Source organism: Corylus avellana, chromosome 3, assembly GCF_965113065.1.
Source record: "Corylus avellana chromosome 3, dhCorAvel1.hap1.2, whole genome shotgun sequence".
In the NCBI taxonomy this organism is placed as follows: domain Eukaryota; kingdom Viridiplantae; phylum Streptophyta; class Magnoliopsida; order Fagales; family Betulaceae; genus Corylus; species Corylus avellana.
In genome coordinates this window covers 18214301-18236131 of record NC_142492.1, presented here as the reverse complement: position 1 = coordinate 18236131, position 21831 = coordinate 18214301, and the positions used below count along the sequence as shown (strand labels likewise).

The 21831-nt window shown below is 41.6% G+C and overlaps 1 protein-coding gene and 1 pseudogene across 3 annotated transcripts in view; one reads left to right on the top strand and one right to left on the bottom strand.

Moving 5' to 3' along the window:
- LOC132176631 (Per1-like family protein) overlaps positions 1-21831 on the bottom strand; it is a 36645-nt gene that overhangs the window by 742 nt on the left and 14072 nt on the right. For 2 of the 3 annotated variants that reach the window (XM_088514650.1, XM_059588891.2), the window contains 3 exons: positions 10491-10752; positions 10205-10401; positions 14-201 (listed from right to left, as the gene is read on the bottom strand). In XM_088514650.1, coding sequence (XP_088370776.1) covers positions 14-201; positions 10205-10401; positions 10491-10752 — 647 coding nt within the window. Of the gene's footprint in view, positions 1-13; positions 202-10204; positions 10402-10486; positions 10753-21831 lie in introns of all 3 variants that reach the window. The other variant, XM_088514651.1, reaches the window with a different exon arrangement.
- LOC148586869 (uncharacterized) lies at positions 13745-14984 on the top strand (annotated as a pseudogene).

Sequence of the window (21831 nt, the reverse complement as noted above, 5' to 3'; positions counted from 1 at the left end):
TCAGATGCAATACCATAGTCTAGCTTATAGAAGTTCAGGTACATTATGTGGGTGGTCACAAAAGCGAGCAGTGGAGCAGCAACCATAACTCTGGCAGCCTCATTCCTCACATTGAAAATTCTTAGGATGGCCAGAATGAGGGAGTACCCAAGTAATGCCACTACAGATGAGTAGTCCAGTTTCTCTGTCAAATCCACATCTCTGCAATTAAATAGAACACCTTCATGACACTGAGTAATAAAGAGGAAGAAGAAAATTTAAAAATAAAAATAAATAAATAAATAAAGCAGGAATCCAAAATCCTACATTAATGCATTTATTTAGTTGTAGATAGGAGTGGCTGCTTTTTTGTTTTTGGTGGATGAACGAGGGAATTAGCAAAGTTTCTTATCCGTTCCTGTTGTCTTATGAATGATCAGCCAGAAAATTAAGGTTTTAACAGTTTCATAAATATCTAGCACCTAGAACATGATTAGCTTTCTATACTTTTGGGAGGCTGTTCAACTTTGCCTTATGTGGACAATTTGGGGAGAAAGGAACATTCGAGCCTTGAAAAATCCATTATTGAACTCCAATCTGCCTTCTTGCATTCTTTATACGAGTGATCAGTCATCATGGGAAGGGTATCTCTTCCTTCTTTTGTTGAATTCATAGATTACACTAATCTTTGATTATGATTCTTTTAGAGACTCTTGTATTTTTTTTTTATAAGTAATAATGATATAAAAAGCGCAGAGGGGCGCAACCCACATACACGGGAAGTATAAAAGAGAGCGCCTAAGAGAGAGAAAAATGAAAAAGGAAATCAGAGAAACTGATCCCTATAGGAGCAAGCCAAGCGGCTGTCCAGGAATACAAAGTAAAGAAGAAGAAATTGGTCAATTCCTCTATGGTCCTAGTGGAGTTCTCAAAGCATCTAGCATTCCTTTCATTCCAAATACACCACATAAGACACAGAGGGATCATCTTCCACACTACCGCACTTCGGGACCGACCTCCCGACCACCAGCAATCGAACAAGCCCCTCACCTGGCAAGGCATGACCCAATGCAACCCAAAACGATCAAAAATAGTATGCCAAAGAATGCTCGCTGTCTCGCAATAGAGAAGAAGATGATCGACTGACTCTCCATTCTTCTTGCATATACAACACCACTCCACTATCACAAAGTTCCTCTTCCGTAGGGTGTCGTGAGTCAAAATCTTGCCTAAGGCAGCGGTCCACCCGAAAAAAGCCACTCGCATAGCACCTTAGTACGCCAAATGCTCTTCCAAGGAAACACCTCACGATCTAAATTAGACAAGGCCTTGAAAAGTGACTTAACCTCGAACTTGCCTTTCTTAGACGATGACCATCGAATACGATCCTCAGAACCTGTGGATATCTTGCAAGAGTACAACCGGTCCAAGAAAGCAGAAATCAAATCCATCTCCCAGTCCTATACGGGCCGCACAAAAATGACATTCCACTCGACCACTCCACTCCTCCACATGAAGTTATCCTTCACCCAAGCTTCTTTCTGTCTGGCAATGTTGAACAAGGACGGGAAAGCATGCTTCAAAGCGCAATCCCCACACCAAATATCATGCCAAAAACGAACTTTTGAACCCACCCCCACCTCAAAACGGATGCCTTTGGCAAAAAAATCCCAACCTTGACGAATGTGTTTCCATAAGCCCACACCATGGGAACCCGAGACCTTCTTTGTGCACCACCCACCATCCTGATCTCCATACTTAGATTTGATAACCTTATACTACAAAGCCTCACTCTCATTCGCATATCTCCAAAGCCATTTACCTAAGAGAGCTTGATTAAACTGATGCAACTTTCGAATGCCAAGCCCGCCGTACCGAAGGGGACAACAGACTTGATTCCAATTGACAAGATGCATCTTAGGCTCGTCTCCCATCCCTCCCCATAAGAAATCTCTTTGAACTTTCTCAAGTCTTTTGGCTACACTCATAGGGATCGGAAACAGAGACAAAAAGTAAGTCGGTAGATTAGAGAGCGTACTCTTAATGAGGGTTAAACGACCTCCTTTAGAGAGATACATTCTCTTCCAACCTACCATCTGACGCTCCATTTTTTCGATCACATCATTCCACATAGCTGTATCCTTATGCGCCGCCCCAAGAGGGAGACCCAAATACTTCATAGGCAAATCGGCAACAATACACCCAAGGATATCTGCTAAACCCTCAATGTTCTCCACCTCCCCAATAGCCACAATTTTAGACTTTCCAAGATTCACTCTCAAACCCGAAACAACTTCAAAACACAAAAGAATGAGCCGCACATACCGGATTTGCTCGATCGAAGCTTCACAAAAAATCAAGGTGTCATCAGCAAATAAAGAGTGAGAGACCACCAACTCCGATAAAACCCTATTTCCCACCGAGAAGCCGGTCAAAAAGCCTAAGTCAACCGTCGCATTCACCATCTTACTCAATGCCTCCGTAACAAGCACAAAAAGTAACGGAGAAAGCGGGTCCCCTTGCCGAATTCCCCTCGAGCTATTAAAGAAGCCTTCCGGAGAACCATTCACAAGAATGGAAAATCTTACCGACGTAATACACCACTCTATCCAAGCCCTCCACCTCTCGCCAAAACCACATTTATGCAGCAAATACAACACAAAGTCCCAATTAACATGGTTGTAGGCCTTCTCCAAATCTAATTTGCAAAGAACACCTGGCACCTCTGACTTCATACAACTATCCACACATTCATTTGCAATAAGAACCGAATCTAGGATTTGACGACCCCCAATAAAAGCATTCTGAGAGTAGGATATGATCTTACCCAACACAGTTCTCATCCTGTTGGCAAGAACCTTAGATACAATTTTGTACACCCCTCCCACCAAGCTAATGGGCCGAAAGTCCTTCATCTCCACCGCTTCCGCCTTTTTTGGGATCAAGGAAATAAAAGTTGCATTCAAGCTTTTCTCCAGCTGACGTCTACAATGGAACTCGGCAAAAACAGCCATAACATCATTCTTAATAACACCCCAACAAGCTTGAAAAAAAGCCATGGAGAAGCCATCCGGACCCGGAACCTTATCCCCATCCATACCTTTAACCACCTCCCAAACTTCCTTTTCCTCAAAATCTCTTTCTAACCACCTTTTATCCTCCTCATTAATGGACAAAAAAGGCTGGTTGTCCATTCTAGGTCGCCACGTGCTTTGTTCCGAATATAAGTTTTGATAATACCTCACAATGTGATCTTTTACCTCAGCCGGATCATCGGATAAAACGCCGTTAATACGAAGCACTTCCGCACGATTATACCTGCGATGAGAGTTAGCCATTTTATGAAAGAAACGAGTATTGCGGTCCCCCTCCTTGAGCCACAAAGCTCTCGATTTTTGGCGCCAATGAATTTCTTCACACAATAAGGTGTTCTCCAAATCTTTCACCATATCCGCCTTTTGGGCCTTCTCCTCTTGGGCTAAGCCCCTTACCTCTGCCAACTCATCCAACTCCTGAATACCTCCCAACAACTCTTTTTTCTTCCTCCCAATGTCCCCAAACACCTCCTCATTCCACTTTTTCAAATCCAATTTAAGGGATTTCAACTTCTTAGCTAGCACAAAACTAGGTAAACCCTCCACCGAATAAGACCCCCACCAAGACCTAACCTTGTCAACAAAACCTTCAGCTTTAAGCCACATATTTTCAAATCTCAAGCATTTATTACCTCCGCAAGGAGCCCCGCAATCCAATAGTAAAGGGAAGCGATCGGAAATCAAGCGCTGAAGTCTTCTTTGTGACACTGCAGGGAAATGATCTTCCCAATCCGAGGATATCAAGAATCGGTCAATCCTAGACCAACTCTCATTTTCTTGATTATTAGACCACGTAAATTGACCCCCCATCATGGGCATGTCCACCAAGTTGTTCTCTGAGATGAAGTCGGAAAACTCCATCATGCTAGTGGAATAGTAAGAAACACTGGAACGCTCACTAGGAAACCGAACAATATTAAAATCCCCTCCAAGACACCAAGGAACCTCCCACACATTCATCAAACCCGCCAGTTCTTCCCAAAGGGCCCTTCTTTCCCCATCCTCATTCGGACCATACACTCCCCCAAAAGCCCACTTCCAATTGTCCTCCACATTTTGAAAAGAGCAAGCCAAGGAGAAAAGCCCCACACAATTCTCCTTACACTCCACCACCCTCTTATCCCACATCAATAAAATCCCCCCTGACAAACCATTAGACCCTTTAAACTTCCACCCCACATGTTGACCTCCCCAAAGACTATGAACCACCTCTCAGGAAATAACCTCCATCTTAGTCTCAATTAAACACACAATATCTACACTCCATTCTTTCAAAAGACCCCTAATACGCAACCTTTTCTTGAGGGCATTCAATCCTCTCACATTCCATGCTACGATGTTAAGCTTCATTGATCCACCAATGTGCCCCTCTCACACTCCTTGAGCTCCTTAATTCCTGTTGGGGCTGGAACATAGGCAGAGATGCCTCCCAAAACAGAATCACCCTGCATTCTAGAAGCTTCAATAGAGTTGAATAAAAACTCCAAATCCCCTTTCTTCCCTCCATCAGTTATGCCAATTTTAGGGCAAAAATTGAGACAATTATTAACTACCCAGCTGGAAGAAATCATCCCTGGCGCCAAGTCCTCCAACCCAGCTGTCTCTGAGGTACTATCCTCTTCCAAACCAGAACCAGGCCCAATTGGCACCATTGCCGGCATATATTCCACTCCTTTCTCTCCAACAAGAACCTGCCGACTCAAACTGCTTGTCTCCCCCCGACAAAACTCCCGCAAACAGCCCCCCCTACCATTCCTATATTCGGACGAGAGAGTATCTCCGCCGGAAACTGGACTGATCCCTCATCCGTACCTGCCCCAGCAGCTCCAGGCCCCACATGACAAATCGGCGACCTCTGAGGATTTTCTGGCAAAAATTGCGTCTCCGGCACCCTCTGGGTTGATTCCGGCGTCGACCCCAAAATCCCTTTCCACTGCCGACAAGCCACAACCGAGACTTCTACCGAGCCCATCGCGACCTCATCCCCTTTTTGCGACCCAAACCTCCTCCTCCTATAAGTCAACACCTCCTTACCCTTACCGGCAGACTGAAACTCCCTCGCCAGGATAGTACAAACCTTGTTGCGTGGCTTCTCTCCGGCCATAGTCCCATCGCACCCCCACGCAGAATTGCCGAAGACCTCTGTGGGTATATTTTTTTTCGCTGATCCAACCCCCCCCCCCCCCCCCCCCGGTAGATAGAGCCTTCTCAGCCAGCGACGACGAGGTCTCCGATTGTTCCATGCAAGGTCTCGGTTCTGTCGAGTTTTTCTCAACAACTGAAAGAGAAGCTTCTTTCGGTCCAGCTCTCCCTGGGCTATTGAGATAACCCGCTCCTAAGCCCAGCATCCCTTTGGGCTTAAAAACTACTTTTTTATTCACCTTTATCCAGCTGTTGGGCTTTGTGTCTTTACTCCCCAGCCCATACTTTTCCTTCCTTCTCCAGGCAAAAACTCGCTGGTGACCTCTAACTTTCTTATCCCCCCTGCCCAAGCCCATTTCCCTCCACCTGTTTGATCACCTTGTCTAGTTTCATCAGCCCCACATCACACTCCTGTTTCAGACGGCACAACGTCTCCCTAACATTGAGGAGCTCGAGACTTACTGCAGAGTAGGTCTGCCTAGCATGGTTCACCTCTCCCTCCCATCCCTTCAAGTGCTCAGAATCTGACGTCGACTCCTTCTGCACTGTATAAAGCCTATAAACTCTTAATGAACTATATAACTCCTATGAGGAGGATGTTCAGATTACGGAGCACCCTTGATGGATTTCATTTATATGAGCACGGGAATGGGAATGCTCCATATGAGAACTGAGCTTATTTTCAAAATACACTAATGAAAACTAGGATTAATACAGACTGAAATACATTAAACTAGTAAATGCAAAATCAGTCTTTGTGATTGCCCATAATTGCAATTAGCTCCTTGTGGTATAAAGTGGCAGTGAGCTCTATGTGGTAAGCTAAAAATACAAACAAGTCCCTGCACCCAACTTCTGTCCAATTTTTTTATGAAAACCGTCAAATGTCATGTCAACATCAATCATATTGTAGCATGTCACATACAATAAAAAAATATAAATAATAATAATAAAAAAAAAGAATCAGAGGGTGGTGACCCCCCCTTTGGCCAAATGGGGGATGGCTGAACCACTCCTAATGGCCGTCCTCAAAGGAACCTTAGACATCCCAAACACTTTTTCAAGGAAACCGGCAACCTTCACTATAAACCAAAGAACAATTGAAGGATCTAACCTTAAACAACCCTCTTTTGGAGGGGACCCACCACAACTATCTTCACTTACTTGTCTCACTCTAACTGAATACAACACCCTGAAGAAAGAGGTAAAGACATACACCTCCCAATCAAGAGCCGCTCTAGCAAAACTCGCATTCCATTGATTGAAACCACCATAAAGCTCCAAGTGAGCCGCAACTAAGGCATCCTTTACATAGAGAATGCCATAAAGATCTGGAAAGCTTCCTTAAGGGCCACATTCTCACACCATTGATTATGCTAGATTTAATCTTAGAGCCATCTCCCACCTCAAATCTGGTGTGACAAGAAAATTGCCCCTAATGTTCTTCCATAACTCCACTGCCAACGCTCTAAAAGGCTCAATAGAACACCACCCACCCCACGAGCTACCAAATTTAAGAGTCCACCACCACTCTCCACCTAGCCTGTTTCTCGTGCACATACCGCCAAAGCCATTTCCCTAAGAGAGCACGATTGAACACCAACAAGTTTTGGATTCCCAACCCTACCACTAACGTGGCATTTGACGCAACAAATTTGGACAGAAGTTGGGTGTAAGGACTTATTTGTGTTTTTGGCTTACCACAGGGAACACTTAGCCACTTTTTATATCACATGGAGCTAATTGCAACCATGGGCAATTACAAGGATTGATTTTTCAATTATCCCTAAAACTTACATCAATACTTTGATTGTTATGTATGAATCGCGATACCATATTTCCCTTAATCTAAGACCAATACTGATTTTGAAGCAGAGAGATTTCATTTCACTAAGTGAAGATTCAATGCAGAAAACGTCCTCATGAGACCTAATGACCCTTCTTTTCCTTACAAATTCCTTTTTTTCTTTTTTTGATAAGTAATGTATATTAAGAAAATGCGCAGAGGGGCGCAACTTGAGTACACAGGAAGTATACAAGCGGAACCCCTACGACGTAGAAAATGAAGCACATAACTCTAAGAAATCAAAACACGTATACACAGGCAAATGAGACCACATCCCTCTCCATTGGAATAGAGTATGTAGTGCCAACTTCTTCAACTCGCGCAAGCCACACTCACGATCTTCAAAACTTCAAGCATTTCGTTCTCGCCATAAACACCACATCACACACAATGGAATCATCCTCCATATGTGCAAAGCAAGCCGGTTACCCCTTTGTTCCCTCCAAATTCCCAAACAATCACTCACCTTTCACGGCATAACCCAAACAACCCCAAAAGGGATGGAGAAACATGGTCCACAGCTCGGTTGCAACCTCACAATGCAGGAATAGATGGTCAATGGACTCACCACCTTGTTTACATATATAGCACCACTCCAACACCACAATATTCCGCTTCCGTAAATTATCCAAAGTCAGGATTTTGCCTAGAGCCGTTGTCCACACAAAGAACGCCACCATCGGGGGAGCCTTCACCTTCCAAATACTTTTCCATAGGCCAAACACCTGTGCCGGCATAGATAAAGCCTGATAGTACGATTTTACTTCAAATACATTCCTTTTTGAAGGAATCCAACACATTTTATCCTCACCTCCAATCCTAATTTTTTGGGAATACAACACGTAAAAATTCGCGAGATCACTTCAAGTTCCCAATCATGCACAGAGCGAATAAACAAAACATTCCAATGAAGTATACCATTTGGGGTCTCCATATTCTTCTCCACCCACGCATCCTTATGACATGCAATATTGTACAATTCTGGAAATACTATCTTCAAAGGAAGTTCCCCACACCACATCATGCCAAAATAACACTTTCGAACCATCAGCTATATCATGCCACACAAGACGCGCAAAATCCTCCCACCTCCTTCGAATACTTTTTCACACTCCCACTCCATAAGTTCCCCCTATCTCCTTAGAACACCATTCACCCCTTTGATGCTCATATTTAGTTGCTACTAATTTCCTCCACAACGCATCCTATTCTGTTGCATACCTCCATAACCACTTGCCCAACAAAGCTCGATTGAGCTGAAGAAAGTTGCGCACCCCTAATCCCTCTAACTTCATTGGAGTACAAACCCTCGACCAATTCACCAAATGAAACTTAAATTCATCACCAATTCCTCTCCACAAGAAATCTCTCTGCTTTTTTCTATTCTATTTGCCACTCCCACTGGAATAGGGAAGAGGGAAAGAGCATATGCGAGTAAGTTGGACAGAGTGCTTTTAATCAACGTTAACCTGCCTCCCTTAGATAAATACAACATCTTCCACCCTGCCAATTTATTCTCCGTTTTCTCAATAATGTTACACCATATGTTGGAAGCCTTATATTGTGCACCCAAAGGAAGACCCAAGTATGTAATTGGTAACGGCGCCACCCCACAACCAAGAATTCTAGACAGCCCTTCCACATCATCTACCTCTCCTACTGGGACAATATTAGATTTTGCCAAATTTATCTTCAATCCCGATACTGCTTCAAAACAAAGCAACAAACATCTCAAGTTGCGAAGTTGTTCTACATTAGGCTCACAGAAAATTAACGTATCATCTGCAAATAACAGATGTGGTACTACTATAGCCTCTTGATTTCTCAAACCCACAAAAAATCTAGACATGAGTCCTCTCTCCACCGTCACCATCATCACCTACTAAAAGCCTCCATCACGACCACAAATAATAAAGGAGAAAGAGGGTACCCTTGGCGCACTCCTTGAGAGCTACTAAAGAACCCCTAAGGTGATCCTTTGATAAGAATAGAGAATCGAATTGTGGATATGCAATGTTGTATCCAACCTTGCCATCTTTCACCAAAACCACAACGCTCGAGCAAATAAAGAAGAAACTCTCAATTGACATGTTCATATGCCTTCTCCAAGTCCAAGCTGTTAATATTAAAATACACCAGAATTCCATACGCCTTCTCTTTTAATATTAATATTAGAATGAGGTGAGGGAATTTTGGTGTATTTTAATATTTATCAAAAAAAATAAATAATTAACTTTTAGTTTTTAATATAATAATATAGGTTAAAGCAGGTTACTGAATAAAAAGATATGAGGGTTTTGATTAGTTAGTGGCTTACGCTCTACCTCCCATTCTTTAATTTCAAAAACTCCCAACATGACAATAATGGACATGGTATTTATTTGAATAAATGGACTATAATTCTCATTAATCTAAAGAGATCCTACAAGCCTATAAATAGATCCATTTGCACAATCTTTCAATACAATATATAAATATACCAAGTCATTTATTTATTGTTCAATAATATATTCGAGGATATTAGGTCAAAGAAAGATGTTTCTTCAACGGACTTCAGGCTCAACTATACGGTACAGAGGACTTGAATCTCCTTAAAAAAGCGAAATTTGCAAGTCTCAATTGACTGGTTTTATTCTAGTAATGGTTAGTGATAATAAAAATATAACTTGATTGTATTATCAGTAACTGTTATTACATTCACAATCTAAAATACTACACCCATCTTTCTTGCATTTACCCGCTCGTACAGCTATATAGCAATCTAATAAGCAAACTCTACAGTCCTATTCTAGCAGCCTTGATGGGGTAGGCACATTGGATTTATGTTAGGACTAACAGTGACCTATGTCTTTATACTTGGTACCTAAATTTTATAACAGATTACGCGTGGTCAGCAAAACCGAATCCACAACCGAGTTTTATTCCTATATTGACTGGTTGAGAGCCTCAGTAAAGAGTAGAAATATCAAGACAGATTGTCCACGTAGCTTCCAGGAATTCATCATGTTTGTAGGGCCAGTAAACCTTTCTAACAACTGAAAGCGCAATCTAAAATACTCATATAGGGGTGTATTTATGTGTGTCTCTGTGTGTGTATTGTATACAGAAAGAAAAAAGAAGAAACTGAAAACACAAAGCTTACCGACTGTGGAATACAGCACTCCAGAACCAGGAGTTCATCGACAAAAACCCATAGATATGCCACAAACTGGCATATTCATAGTATGCCTTTTTATCTTTATTCAGAGGCAACTTATAGTACAGAAGGATGAAAAAGGATAGCCAGCCGTGAAAATGTATTGCAAGGTTGAGCGCAGAGAAGGTAACAGAAACAGGCTCCTGATACATTGAGTAACATTAAGCTATAACTATAATAGTGTCTAAACCAACTCAATGAAAATATTTAGTTACAAAATCAGAAAGCAAACCTGAATCCCATATACACGCTTGAATGGCCATTTACCATGATATTTGACTGGGCCATGACCAAATGCTTCTCTTTCTTTCTCTCTGTCAAGCATACAATAGTAACGGCAATCACTTTGGCAATCCCATTGTTTCCACTGCAAGTAAAGGGGTTCTCGCATGTACCACGGAACATCAATGGAGACACCTTCCATAGAGAACTTGCACTGTGGAAAGCATCTTTGCCCAACACATCCAGTTTCTTCACAGTTTTTAACACAAGCTCTAAAAATCAAAGCAAAAATGAATTTAACACTGGTATCAAGGAAGAAGAAAAAAAAAAACAAAACGAATCTATACCCATATGAGTGATCATGACATGAGTATGACATCACCAAAATAATAACAGTGATAAAAAAATAAAAAAATAAAAAAAGAAAAAGAAAAAGTGGTCATACTCAAGGCTGACAAGTCCAGAAATAAAAGACAAGCAGAGAAAGTCTTTTCGAAATATAAGAACCTGCTCATAGGAAGCTCTTGATGACACGTGGCTATTGAATCAAGGATGCAAAGATAAGAAGGAAATCCGCTAAAATATCTAGGACATCTATTACCATCCTATCTATCTGGTTTCTGGCCAGAGTAGCAAATGGTTTAGATGTACTGCAATTATAGAAAGCAGAAAAGCATCACTAAGGAAAAACGAAGTGCTCTGAGTCCCACATTCGGCATACACTAGATGAATTTATATCCTATCCTATTCAATTCATTCATTATTCAATTGTAAGTCACATGACCTTATTCAATTCATTCCTTAACTTCTTATCACTATCTAACAGACACTGATCAATAATAAGTTTGATTTACACAATACACTTCCCTGCTTCTGGTTGCACAGACCAAAGTCTATAACAGCATAAGAAATTACATCTCATCTATATCCTGGAAACAAAACCACACCACCCAAGACCTAATTTGAGGATACTGCTACTTATTTCCAAAAGGCCATCTCCCCATGTTTTTAGAAATAGGGAATGGAAAGTAGGTTTAAACGACAGAAAAAAAAACAAAAAAAAAAAAAAAAAAAAAAAAAAATTGTTATTAGCTTTGACTAGACCTGAAAGCAACATAATCATATCTCCTAACCATCAAAATGTAAAGAGATACAATAGAGCCCAGGACATTAAAGAGATATGGTAGAGCCCATGAACATTCTATGTTTTAAAGCAAAACAAGCCAAAATGGACAAAATATTAGAACACAAAATACAGAGAACACCTTCTGAAATCTCCAAAATGGGGAAAGCACCACAAATATATAAAAGGGGTTATTTCCAATATTCCCAAAGAATACAACATTTCAACATCTAAGCATTCTCACATTCAAATCAACACCAATCAGAATTTCGTATACATCTGGCTGTTTTGCAGTTCACCTTTTGAATAATCAATAACATGAAGAAGAAAACATTTGATGCACACTCAAAGTATCACAAGGCTATTTTGTGACTGAGAGTAAGAGAAAATGAAGAGAATTCGGATAGACATTGTGTAAGCCTTCGAGAACCTTTTGAATCACTACGAAGGTGAATAAGACCAAGAAGCAAAAGTAGAACATTGTTTCATGTCTTTGTGAGTGATTGTCCATTGGAAATGGAAAATTATGCTCAAAGTTTGTAGTGTTTGATTTATCAGTGATGGGATATTTAGGCTATTTTTAGGTCGAAGCAAAGGCATTTGATGTTCTGTCGGAATTTGGGAATATTGGAGTTTGTTTAGCCGAGAGGAGTAGAAGAGTATATCAAGCAGTGATTCTAGGCAAGTTGAGCATGATATGTTTGTTAACATGGTGGAGGAATTGTGTTAGAAAAATATATTGTATGGGTATTTTTGTCTTTGTACACTATGTTGGTTTATATATATATGCAGTATGAGGGGAGTGTGGCAGTGTGATGATTGACACAGCCCCATATTCCATTCTGTCCACATGGTATCAGAGCAGTAACAATTCTCTCGTAGCTGCTCCATATTTGCCATTTTTTTTTCTTCACTTTTCTCAAAAAAAAAAAAAAAAAAAAAAAACACAATTGAATCCAGGAATACAGGATTCTAGTTGGGCTTCATGCCCATGAACGGGGGTAGATGACGTCGATATCATCGTCCTTAAGGGTGTTGTAACACCCCGATCCCATATTGGGAAGATGAGTAGAAGCCCAAATAGAGTGGATGATTTATAGAGATAGTCATGGGTGCTAAGTTCCACATTGCCTAGTTACTAGATGAAACTGGGCTTTATAATGAATTATAAGGAAACTCTAAATTGACTAGTCCTTTTAGAGTAATAGCGCAGATGTGGCTAGCGCTTTTCCCTGGGTCGTTACAAGTGGTATCAGAGCCACCTAGTAACGCCAGGTCATGTGGTACTAGAGCACTGCATGACGTGGACCTGACGAGGATGTCAGGAGTTTAAGAGAGGGAGTTTGTAACACCCCGATCCCATATTGGGAAGATGAGAAGAAGCCCACATAGAGTGAATGATTTATAGAGATGGTCATGGGTGCTAAGTCCCACATTGCCTAGTTACTAGGTGAAACTGGGCTTTATAATGAATTATAGGTAAACTCTAAATTGACTAGTCCTTTTGGAATAATAGCGCAGATGTGGCTAGCGCTTTTTCCTGGGTCGTTACAGGTGTGATGTCGTCGTCATCGCCGCCGTCAAGCTTTTTGTCGTCTGTGTTGGGGTGTTCGTTCTGCCAGGAAGTATGAATGTGGGTCTCGGCGTGGTCTGTGCTGGTCAGTGATGCACAAGGTGGCCGGCGTACATGGTGGTCATCGAAAAAAAAAAAAATTCTTGGAGTTGAAAAACAAAAAAAAAGGTACTTTTTGTCATCAATTCATTCTGTGGGTTCAGTTTTGGTATTTTCGGAGTGGTCTGCTGCTTCCGGTGAGTGTGGATCGTCTCCGGCGAAGCTCCGGCGAATTTTTTTTTGCCGTATTTACACTGGTTCCTCTCTCTTTCTCCCTATTTTACTGATTGGCATTGGTTGAGCTGGTTTTTGCCATTTTCCAGCATTGTTGCTGTGTTGCATTGGGGTCTTTCAATTAGTTTTGAGTGGTTGTTCTCCTACTTATTTGTTGTGTTACTGTGGTGGAGTCTTTGCTCCTTTGTTGATTGATATTATGGCTGCTAAACCTGAGACTACCTTAGTTAATACTCCTATGACTTATGTGAAGCTCAATGGGAAAAATTATAGTTATTGGGCAAGGTCTGTTGAAGTTTTTCTCAAAGGCAAGGGCTTGTTTACTCACTTAACCTCGGGTATACCCAAGGACTATACTCCTAGCCTTTGGGAGCAAGAAGATAATCAAATTATCTCTCTTATGTTGAACAGTATTGAGCCTCACCTTGGATCCTCATGCATCTACTTACCCACTGCCAAGGACATTTGGGATCATCTCAGTCACATGTACTCTGGAACTGGGAATATCACTCGGATTTATGAAGTGTGTAAACAATATTTTGGGCTTGAACAAGGTACTCAAACTGTGGATGAGTATTACAACCATGTTGTGGCCATTTTTGAGGAGAGAAACTTGTACCAACCACTCTCTTCGGAACTGAAGAAAATGGAAAAGCAACGTCAAGATGTGGATGTGGTTCGGTTCCTTCTTGGTTTGAAACCCGAGTTTGAGTCGGTTCGTGCGCAGATTTTGGGTGGTTCTGAACTTCCCTCACTTCCAGAAGTCTTTTCTCGGATTCAGCGTGCTACTCTCACTAACCATGGCTCTCAAATGAGTTCTGAGCGTACTGGTGAGCGTGTTGCTTTTGTTGCTACCCATGGCATTTTGGTGGGTATCGAGGTGGTCGTGGTGTTCATGGTGGCCATGACTCTCGAGGCGGTGGTCGACTTGGTAGTCGTGAGCATCGCAAATGTACTCACTGTGGCCGTCCTAATCATTCGGTGAATTCTTGTTGGGATTTACATGGCAAACCACCCGGTTTTGCCAATCAGGCTATTTCTTTCGAGGATTCTCCAGCTATTTCTGGACCACCTGCTAGTTCAAGTTCTACTCCGGATTATGATCTCATCTCCATTCCGAAAGATGAGTATGCTCAGTTTTTGGCTCATAAGCGGGCCACTTCCACTTCCACTGCTACTCTTGCTCAGTCAGGTACTGCATCTCACTGTCTCTTATCCTCCACTCACGACCCGTGGATTATTGATTCCGGTGCCAATGAACATATGACTGGTTCGTCTACTTCTCTCTCTGATTATCATCCTGTTACTGCACCCCACAGTGTCACTCTAGCTAATGGTTCCCTTTCTACTGTAGCCGGCTCTGGCCATACACATCTGAGTCTAGATATTGAGTTGTTGTTCGTTTTACATTTTCCCGGTTTTTAGTTTAATTTATTATCCATTAGTAAAATTACCAAAGCTCTTAACTGTTCTGTTAGTTTTTATCCTTCTTTGTGCATTTTTCAGGATCTCAAGACGCGGAGGATGATTGGTAGTGGGCATGAAGTTGGTGGCCTATATTATCTGGATCTCTCATCTTCATTTCCCTCTCGTGCTTTGCAGTCGTCAAGTTCAGCTCTTCAGTGGCATTGTCGCCTTGGTCATCCTTCCCTTCCTGCGTTGAAGCATCAAGTCCCAAGTCTCCGTCATGAGTTGTCTGTGTCGTGCGAAGCGTGTCAGCTTGGCAAACACCATCGTGTTTCTTTTCCGTCAAGAGTTGTTAGTCGAGTTTCTCGTCTTTTTGAGTTAGTTCATTCTGATGTATGGGGTCCTATGAAGATCGAGTCCAATAAATTTCATTATTTTGTAACATTCGTGGATGATTTTTCCCATATGAATTGGTTATTTTTAATGAAAAATCGTTCCGAGTTATTTTCTGTTTTCCAAATGTTCCGTAATATGATTAAGACTCAATTTTCTCAAAAAATTCGTATCTTGCGTTCTGATAATGCCAAAGAATACACATCTAGTTCTTTTGCCACTTATTTGTCTGATAAAGGCATTATCCATCAAACCTCATGTGCTCACACTCCACAACAAAATGGTGTGGCTGAACGTAAGAATCGTCATTTATTAGATGTTGCACGTTGTCTCTTGTTTCATATGCATGTCCCCAAACATTTTTGGAGTGAGGCAGTCCTCACTGCTTGTTATCTCATTAATAGGATGCCCTCCTCGGTCTTAGATGGTGTTTCTCCTCATTCACTCTTGTACTCTTTTTCACCTCAGTTTGCCTTACCACTAAAGATTTTTGGGTGTGTTTGCTATGTTCATAACTTGGGTCCTGGCTATGATAAACTTGATCCTCGCTCTACTAAATGTGTCTTCCTTGGTTATTCCACAACTCAGAAGGGATATCGTTGTTATAGTTCTGTTCTTCGTCGCTACTTTACTAGCGCTGATGTCACATTTGTTGAGTCTCTTGCCTATTTTCCCGTTGATGCATCTTTCGAAGCGTCTACCCTTGAGCTCAATGTCACGTCTGTTCCGCTGCCTGTTCCATATCTCTCTGAGTCTGTCATGTTGCCTCCATGCTCTTCTGCTCCTCTCCAGGTTTATACACGTAGGCCACGTCCATCAGCTCCTGCACCTCCACCATCATCCATCCCGTCTTCGGATCCGCTGCCACCTGCATCTAATTCCTTGCCCATTGCCCTAAGGAAAGATACATGTTCTTGCACTACTGTACATCCTATCAGTCAATTTGTATCTACTAGTTCTTTGTCTCCTTCCTATTCTTGCTTTATTTCCCATCTTTCTACTGTTTCCACCCCAAAGACAGTGCATGATGCTTTATCTGACTCTGGTTGGTGGCAAGCTATGGAATTGGAAATGAAGGCCTTGCATCAAAATGGTACGTGGGAGCTTGTTCGATTATCACCTGCTAAGAAGCCTGTTGGTTGCAAATGGGTTTACACGGTTAAGTTTAATCCTGATGGTTCAGTTGAACAGTTGAAAGCTCGTTTGGTTGCTAAGGGTTATACACAGACATATGATATTGATTATGATGAGACATTTTCTCCAGTTGCCAAAATCTCCTCCGTCCGTATTCTCATTTCTTTGGCTTCTAATTTGGCTTGGCCCTTATTTCAATTGGATGTCAAAAATGCCTTTTTACATGGGGATCTGCACGAGGAAGTTTATATGGAGCAACCACATGGGTTTGTTGCTCAGGGGGAGTATCAGGGTTGTGTCTGTAAATTGAAAAAGGCTTTGTACGGTCTCAAGCAATCTCCACGGGCATGGTTTGGGAAGTTCTCAGCGGCAGTTATGGAGTTTGGTTTTCAGCAATGTCAGACAGATCATTCAGTATTTCACTTGCATACAAGTGCTGGTCATATTCTCCTTGTGGTATATGTGGATGACATCGTGATTACAAGTAATGATTCAGGAGGCATTGCTCGATTGAAATTGTTTTTACAACAGAAGTTTCAGACAAAAGATTTGGGAAAACTAAGATATTTTTTGGGGATTGAAGTTGCTAGATCCCAAACAGGCATCAATTTATCTCAAAGAAAATATGTACTTGATTTGTTAGAGGAGACGGGTCTTTTGGGTGCTCGTCCTGTTGACACTCCAATAGATCCTAATCAGAAATTAGTAAAAGATGAAGGGGAATTGTTTGAAGATCCTGGTAGGTATCGTCGCTCAGTTGGAAAGTTGAATTACCTGACCATTACTAGACCAGACATCTCATATGCAGTTGGTGTTGTCAGTCAGTTTTTGGAGGCTCCTAGGGTTTCACATTGGGAAGTTGTTACTCGTATTATTCGAGATTTGAAAAGAGCTCCTGGCCTTGGGATATTGTATAGACCGAATGGACACCTTCGGGTAGAAGGGTTTACTGATGCAGATTGGGCTGGTTCTCCCTCAGATAGGCGATTTACTACAGAATATTGTACTTTCTTGGGTGGTAATCTAGTAACTTGGAAAAGCAAGAAACAGACGGTGGTGGCACGGTCCAGTGCCGAGGCAGAATACAGGGCAATGTCTAACACTACTAGTGAATTGACATGGTTACAACTCTTTCTCCAAGAGATCGGATTTGCCGCTCCTACTCCTATCCCATTATTTTGTGATAATCAAGTTGCAATACATATTGCATCTAACTCTGTCTTTCATGAAAGAACCAAGCATATTGAGGTTGACTGTCACTTTGTTCGAGATAAGATACTCAATGGCGATATATCTACACCGTTCGTGAAGTCTGGAGATCAGTTAGCTGATATGTTTACAAAACCCTTGTGTCGGAAGCAGTTAGAGTTTATTTGTACCAAGCTAGACTTACATGATATATATGCTCCAGCTTGAGGGGGAGTGTTAGAAAAATATATTGTATGGGTATTTTTGTCTTTGTACTCTATGTTGGTTTATATATATATGCAATATGAAGGGAGTGTGGCAGTGTGATGATTGACACAGCCCCATATTCTATTCTGTCCACAAATTGATTAAAGGAGAGAATTTGAGAGAGTTTTGTAGAACTCATTGAGATGGTAGTATAGCACATGTAGTGCAGCGGTGGGCAAACAGTTATGGAAGGTTTTTGGACTGTCAAAGTACAGTGTAGAGGGTGCACAGTTCCATTATCATCCCGGAGGGTTGAGAAGGTAAGGGGCGGGGCAACTGCGTCTCTCATATGAGGAAGGTGGTGAAATATTTTGAGCAGAAAAGCATTGTTGGGTGTAGAAATAGGGAAGGTGTCAATGAAACTAAGGCAAAGCTGCAGATGGTGACTTATCAAAAAAAAAAAAAGTTGCAGATGGTGGAGTAAGGAAGGCGGAAGGGGAATAAAAACACAAAATTTCCATCAGGTGGCAAATTCTCATTGAAGAAATTACTTGGTGGACTCTTTAGTTATTAATGGGTCTATGAATTCTAACTCTACAGAAATAAGGGAACATATAGTGCAATTCTACAAGAGGTTGTATGCTAAAAAGTTTAGTTGGTGACCCAAATTAGATGGGCTGTCATTTCTTTCCATCGATGAGGATGAGAGAAATTGATTGGAAAGGGATTTTGAGAAGAATGAATTGTAGGAGGTGGTAAGGGATTGAATGGTGACAAGGCTTCGGGTCCTAATGGTTTCTTTATGGCTTTTTTCTAGAGTGCTGAGAGGTTGTGAAAAAGGACATCTTGGCAGTTTTTTAAGGAACTTCATAGTAGATGGTAGATTGAGAAGGGTTCTAATGCAACATTCGTCTCCCTTATCCCAAAAAAGGCTGGTGTTGTGGACATTAAGGATTTCTAGCCTCTTAGTTAGTGGACGTGCATATAATTTTTTTTTTTTTTTTTTTTTTTAATAAGGAAAAGAAATTCATTAGACACACCAGGGGCGCAATCCAAGTACAGAGGAAGTATACAAAAGAAAACATCAAGCAAATCAAGAATAATAAAAAAGACAACATAAATCTACATAGCTAGAGAGACGGGATAAAGCGGTAGCGAAGGTTTTTGGAAGATAGGTCCCCCCCCCCCCCCCCTTCCCTCCCCAAATGCACCAAAATAAGAAGGAATTGCATTTCAAACAATAATGTTGTCATTCTGACCGACCTCCCTATTCCAACACGCCGAAAGGTTCACCACCTATTTAGGCATAATCCACTCTACTCCAAACATTTGAAAAACCATAATCAACAGCTCTCCTGACGATAAGACAATGAAGAAACAAATGATCCAGAGTTTTCCAACTTTTTTTACACTTATAACACCAATCTATCACTATGATATGACGCTTGCAAAGATTATCTCCACGGTCCTGGTGAACAAGTTAAAATCAGGAATGTGTTCATCAAAGGTAGACAAATTTTGGATTCAGTTCTAGTTGCTAATGAATGTTTGGATAGTCAGATTAAATCTGAAGAACTAGGAGTGCTGTGTAAATTGGACTTGGGAGAAGGTGTGTATGATCATGTTAATTTGGAGTTCTTGATATATTTGTTGAAAAGATGTGGATTTGGAGAGAAATAGAGAGATTGGACAGCGCATTGTATTTCTACAATGTGGTTTTCCATTCTTATTAATGGTTCACCACTTGTATTCTTTAGAGTTCTCGTGGACTAAGACAAGGGGACTCATTATTTATCGCCATTATTGTTTGCGACTGTTATGGAGGCACTCAATCATTTGCAAATTGAAAAACGTATAACTTACACAAATAATAAGTGGGACACTAACAGCTCTTCATTATTCCTCAACCCTACAGAAAAACTAGACAGTGGATAGAGTATTTGTGTCTTCCATTATTTGAGATCACCCACCCGTGGTTTTACCACATGGACCATATTAGAAAACTATAAACATGGTTTGAAATCCCTGTTTGCAATTTCTTTTTATAGTTATTATTTGAATACCTTATGTGGGGCCTAGGTTTTGGTCAATCTTCCACTCACAAAATTGTTTTATGCTTCGTAATATAGCTATTGAAGAGCATACTTTAGGTGAGAGGGCCATTAAAGACCAGCTATGTCCTTCAGGGATTCATGAAATTATAGATCAGGAGCCAATGTTATATTTTGGCCCACACATAAGTCCAGACAAGGTAGCAAGATTTCAAAACTCTAGACTAAGCCACCACAACATAAAGGTTTCATGAAATTATTTGTGAAGCTGCCTTTCATCTTAAGGAATAAATAGATTAACAGTTGTTTCTCCACTAAATTATTAACCTATAAACTATGACATATAAGGCTGCGCTTGTTTTGCGTAGAGAAAAAAGGCTGCGTTTGTTTTGACACACAATGATTTCTATAGGTAAAATTTATAGTCAAATATTTTTGCGGAAAATCACTGATTTTTCATTATTTGATTGAGAGCCTGAAAATATTAAAAATGTTTTCCGTTTGGTCAGTGCAAATACTATTTCCTATTGCAACTGAAAACCACTCTTAATTGCCTAACACAGCGAAATACTGTCGTCAATAATTCGATCTAAAAGAACCCATAAACGGGAAAGGTGGTACTACAATGGGAGAAGGAGAGCCTTTTTTTCTTCTTTTGGAATGGGGGAGACCAAGGGAGGGTGGGGGCACTGTGAGGGGCTACAATACTAGAGGAGACTAGTAGACAAACCCACAAGACTTCAGATAATCAATAGATATTGTAAGATATACGTACGCTGGTACCCACCTAGAACCAAAAGATGGCACCCAAAAACAGTGGACCACATGTACCAACCGGTGACTGCAGAATCGCCGGCGACTGATCGGAGTGGGACACTGGAGCAACTGAAGGAGTTTCTCAGCACAGAACATGCCAATGAGAAGGACCACACGTACCAACCGGTGACTGCAGAATCGCCGGCGATTGATTGGAGTGGGATGCCGAAGCAACTAAATGAGTTTCTTGGCATAGAACACGCCGATGAGAAGGAAGGACAAGATGGGCAGGTTGAAAACAAGACAGAGATGGCCGAAGATGGCATTAGAGAAGGCCCAAACCCTATCGACTTCGTTTTCATGGCACCAGAGACGGCGCCAGGAGGCAAGGCGGCAACAGGGGTAGCTGAGTAAGGTGAGACTGACGCAGACAGAGCCGAAGAAGGGAGCACAAAACTGTTGGGAGCTATTGAAGCTATGGGTCAGTTCATGAGTAAGCTTTTGAAAATGCCCAAATTTGCCGGAAAGACCGCCAGAGACATACAAGCGACAGCTAAGGAACCCGGCAGCGCAAAAACTACTAGTGAGGCGGGTTCGGTTGTGGTGACACCTACGGAGCAGTCAAAAGGTGGGGAAGTTGAAGAAATGGTAGAGGCGAGGGAGGCCGAGCAGTGTCTGGACAATGGTGAGGGGGTTGGTGCAGTAATAGAAAGGGTCGGACTACTAGATGAAATGGGGGAGGCAGAAGATATTCCACCCCTAGCCATTATGGAAGCGGGAGAAACTCAATCTATCTCTCCGGATTGGGTATTAGAACGGGTGCTAGAATTTTGTCAAGAATTGGGACTCAAGTGTGATGGGCATGAGGAGGAGTTGCTGGCACTGTTTACTGCCATTGAGACCAATAGAGCAAATGGGCGAAGGGGCAGTGGTCAACAAGGGAATGATAAAGTGGGTTATTGAGGTAATCGTGAATTAAAGCGATTGGAAAGCACAGTGAACTATGATGTGAAGGGATCGCGTAAAGTGAATGTAAAAGGGAGGGCTGGAAAATCTTGTTAATGAAGCCAAAAATAATTTCGTGGAATGTGTGAGGTATGAATGAGCCGGAGAAAAGAGTAAAGATTAGGAGGAGACTAAGAGAGTGGAAGGCGGATATTGTGTGTTTACAGGAGACAAAAATGGAGGTAATTAATATTGAGGTGATTCAGAGTGTGTAGGGGTGTAATCATGTTGGTTGGCTATA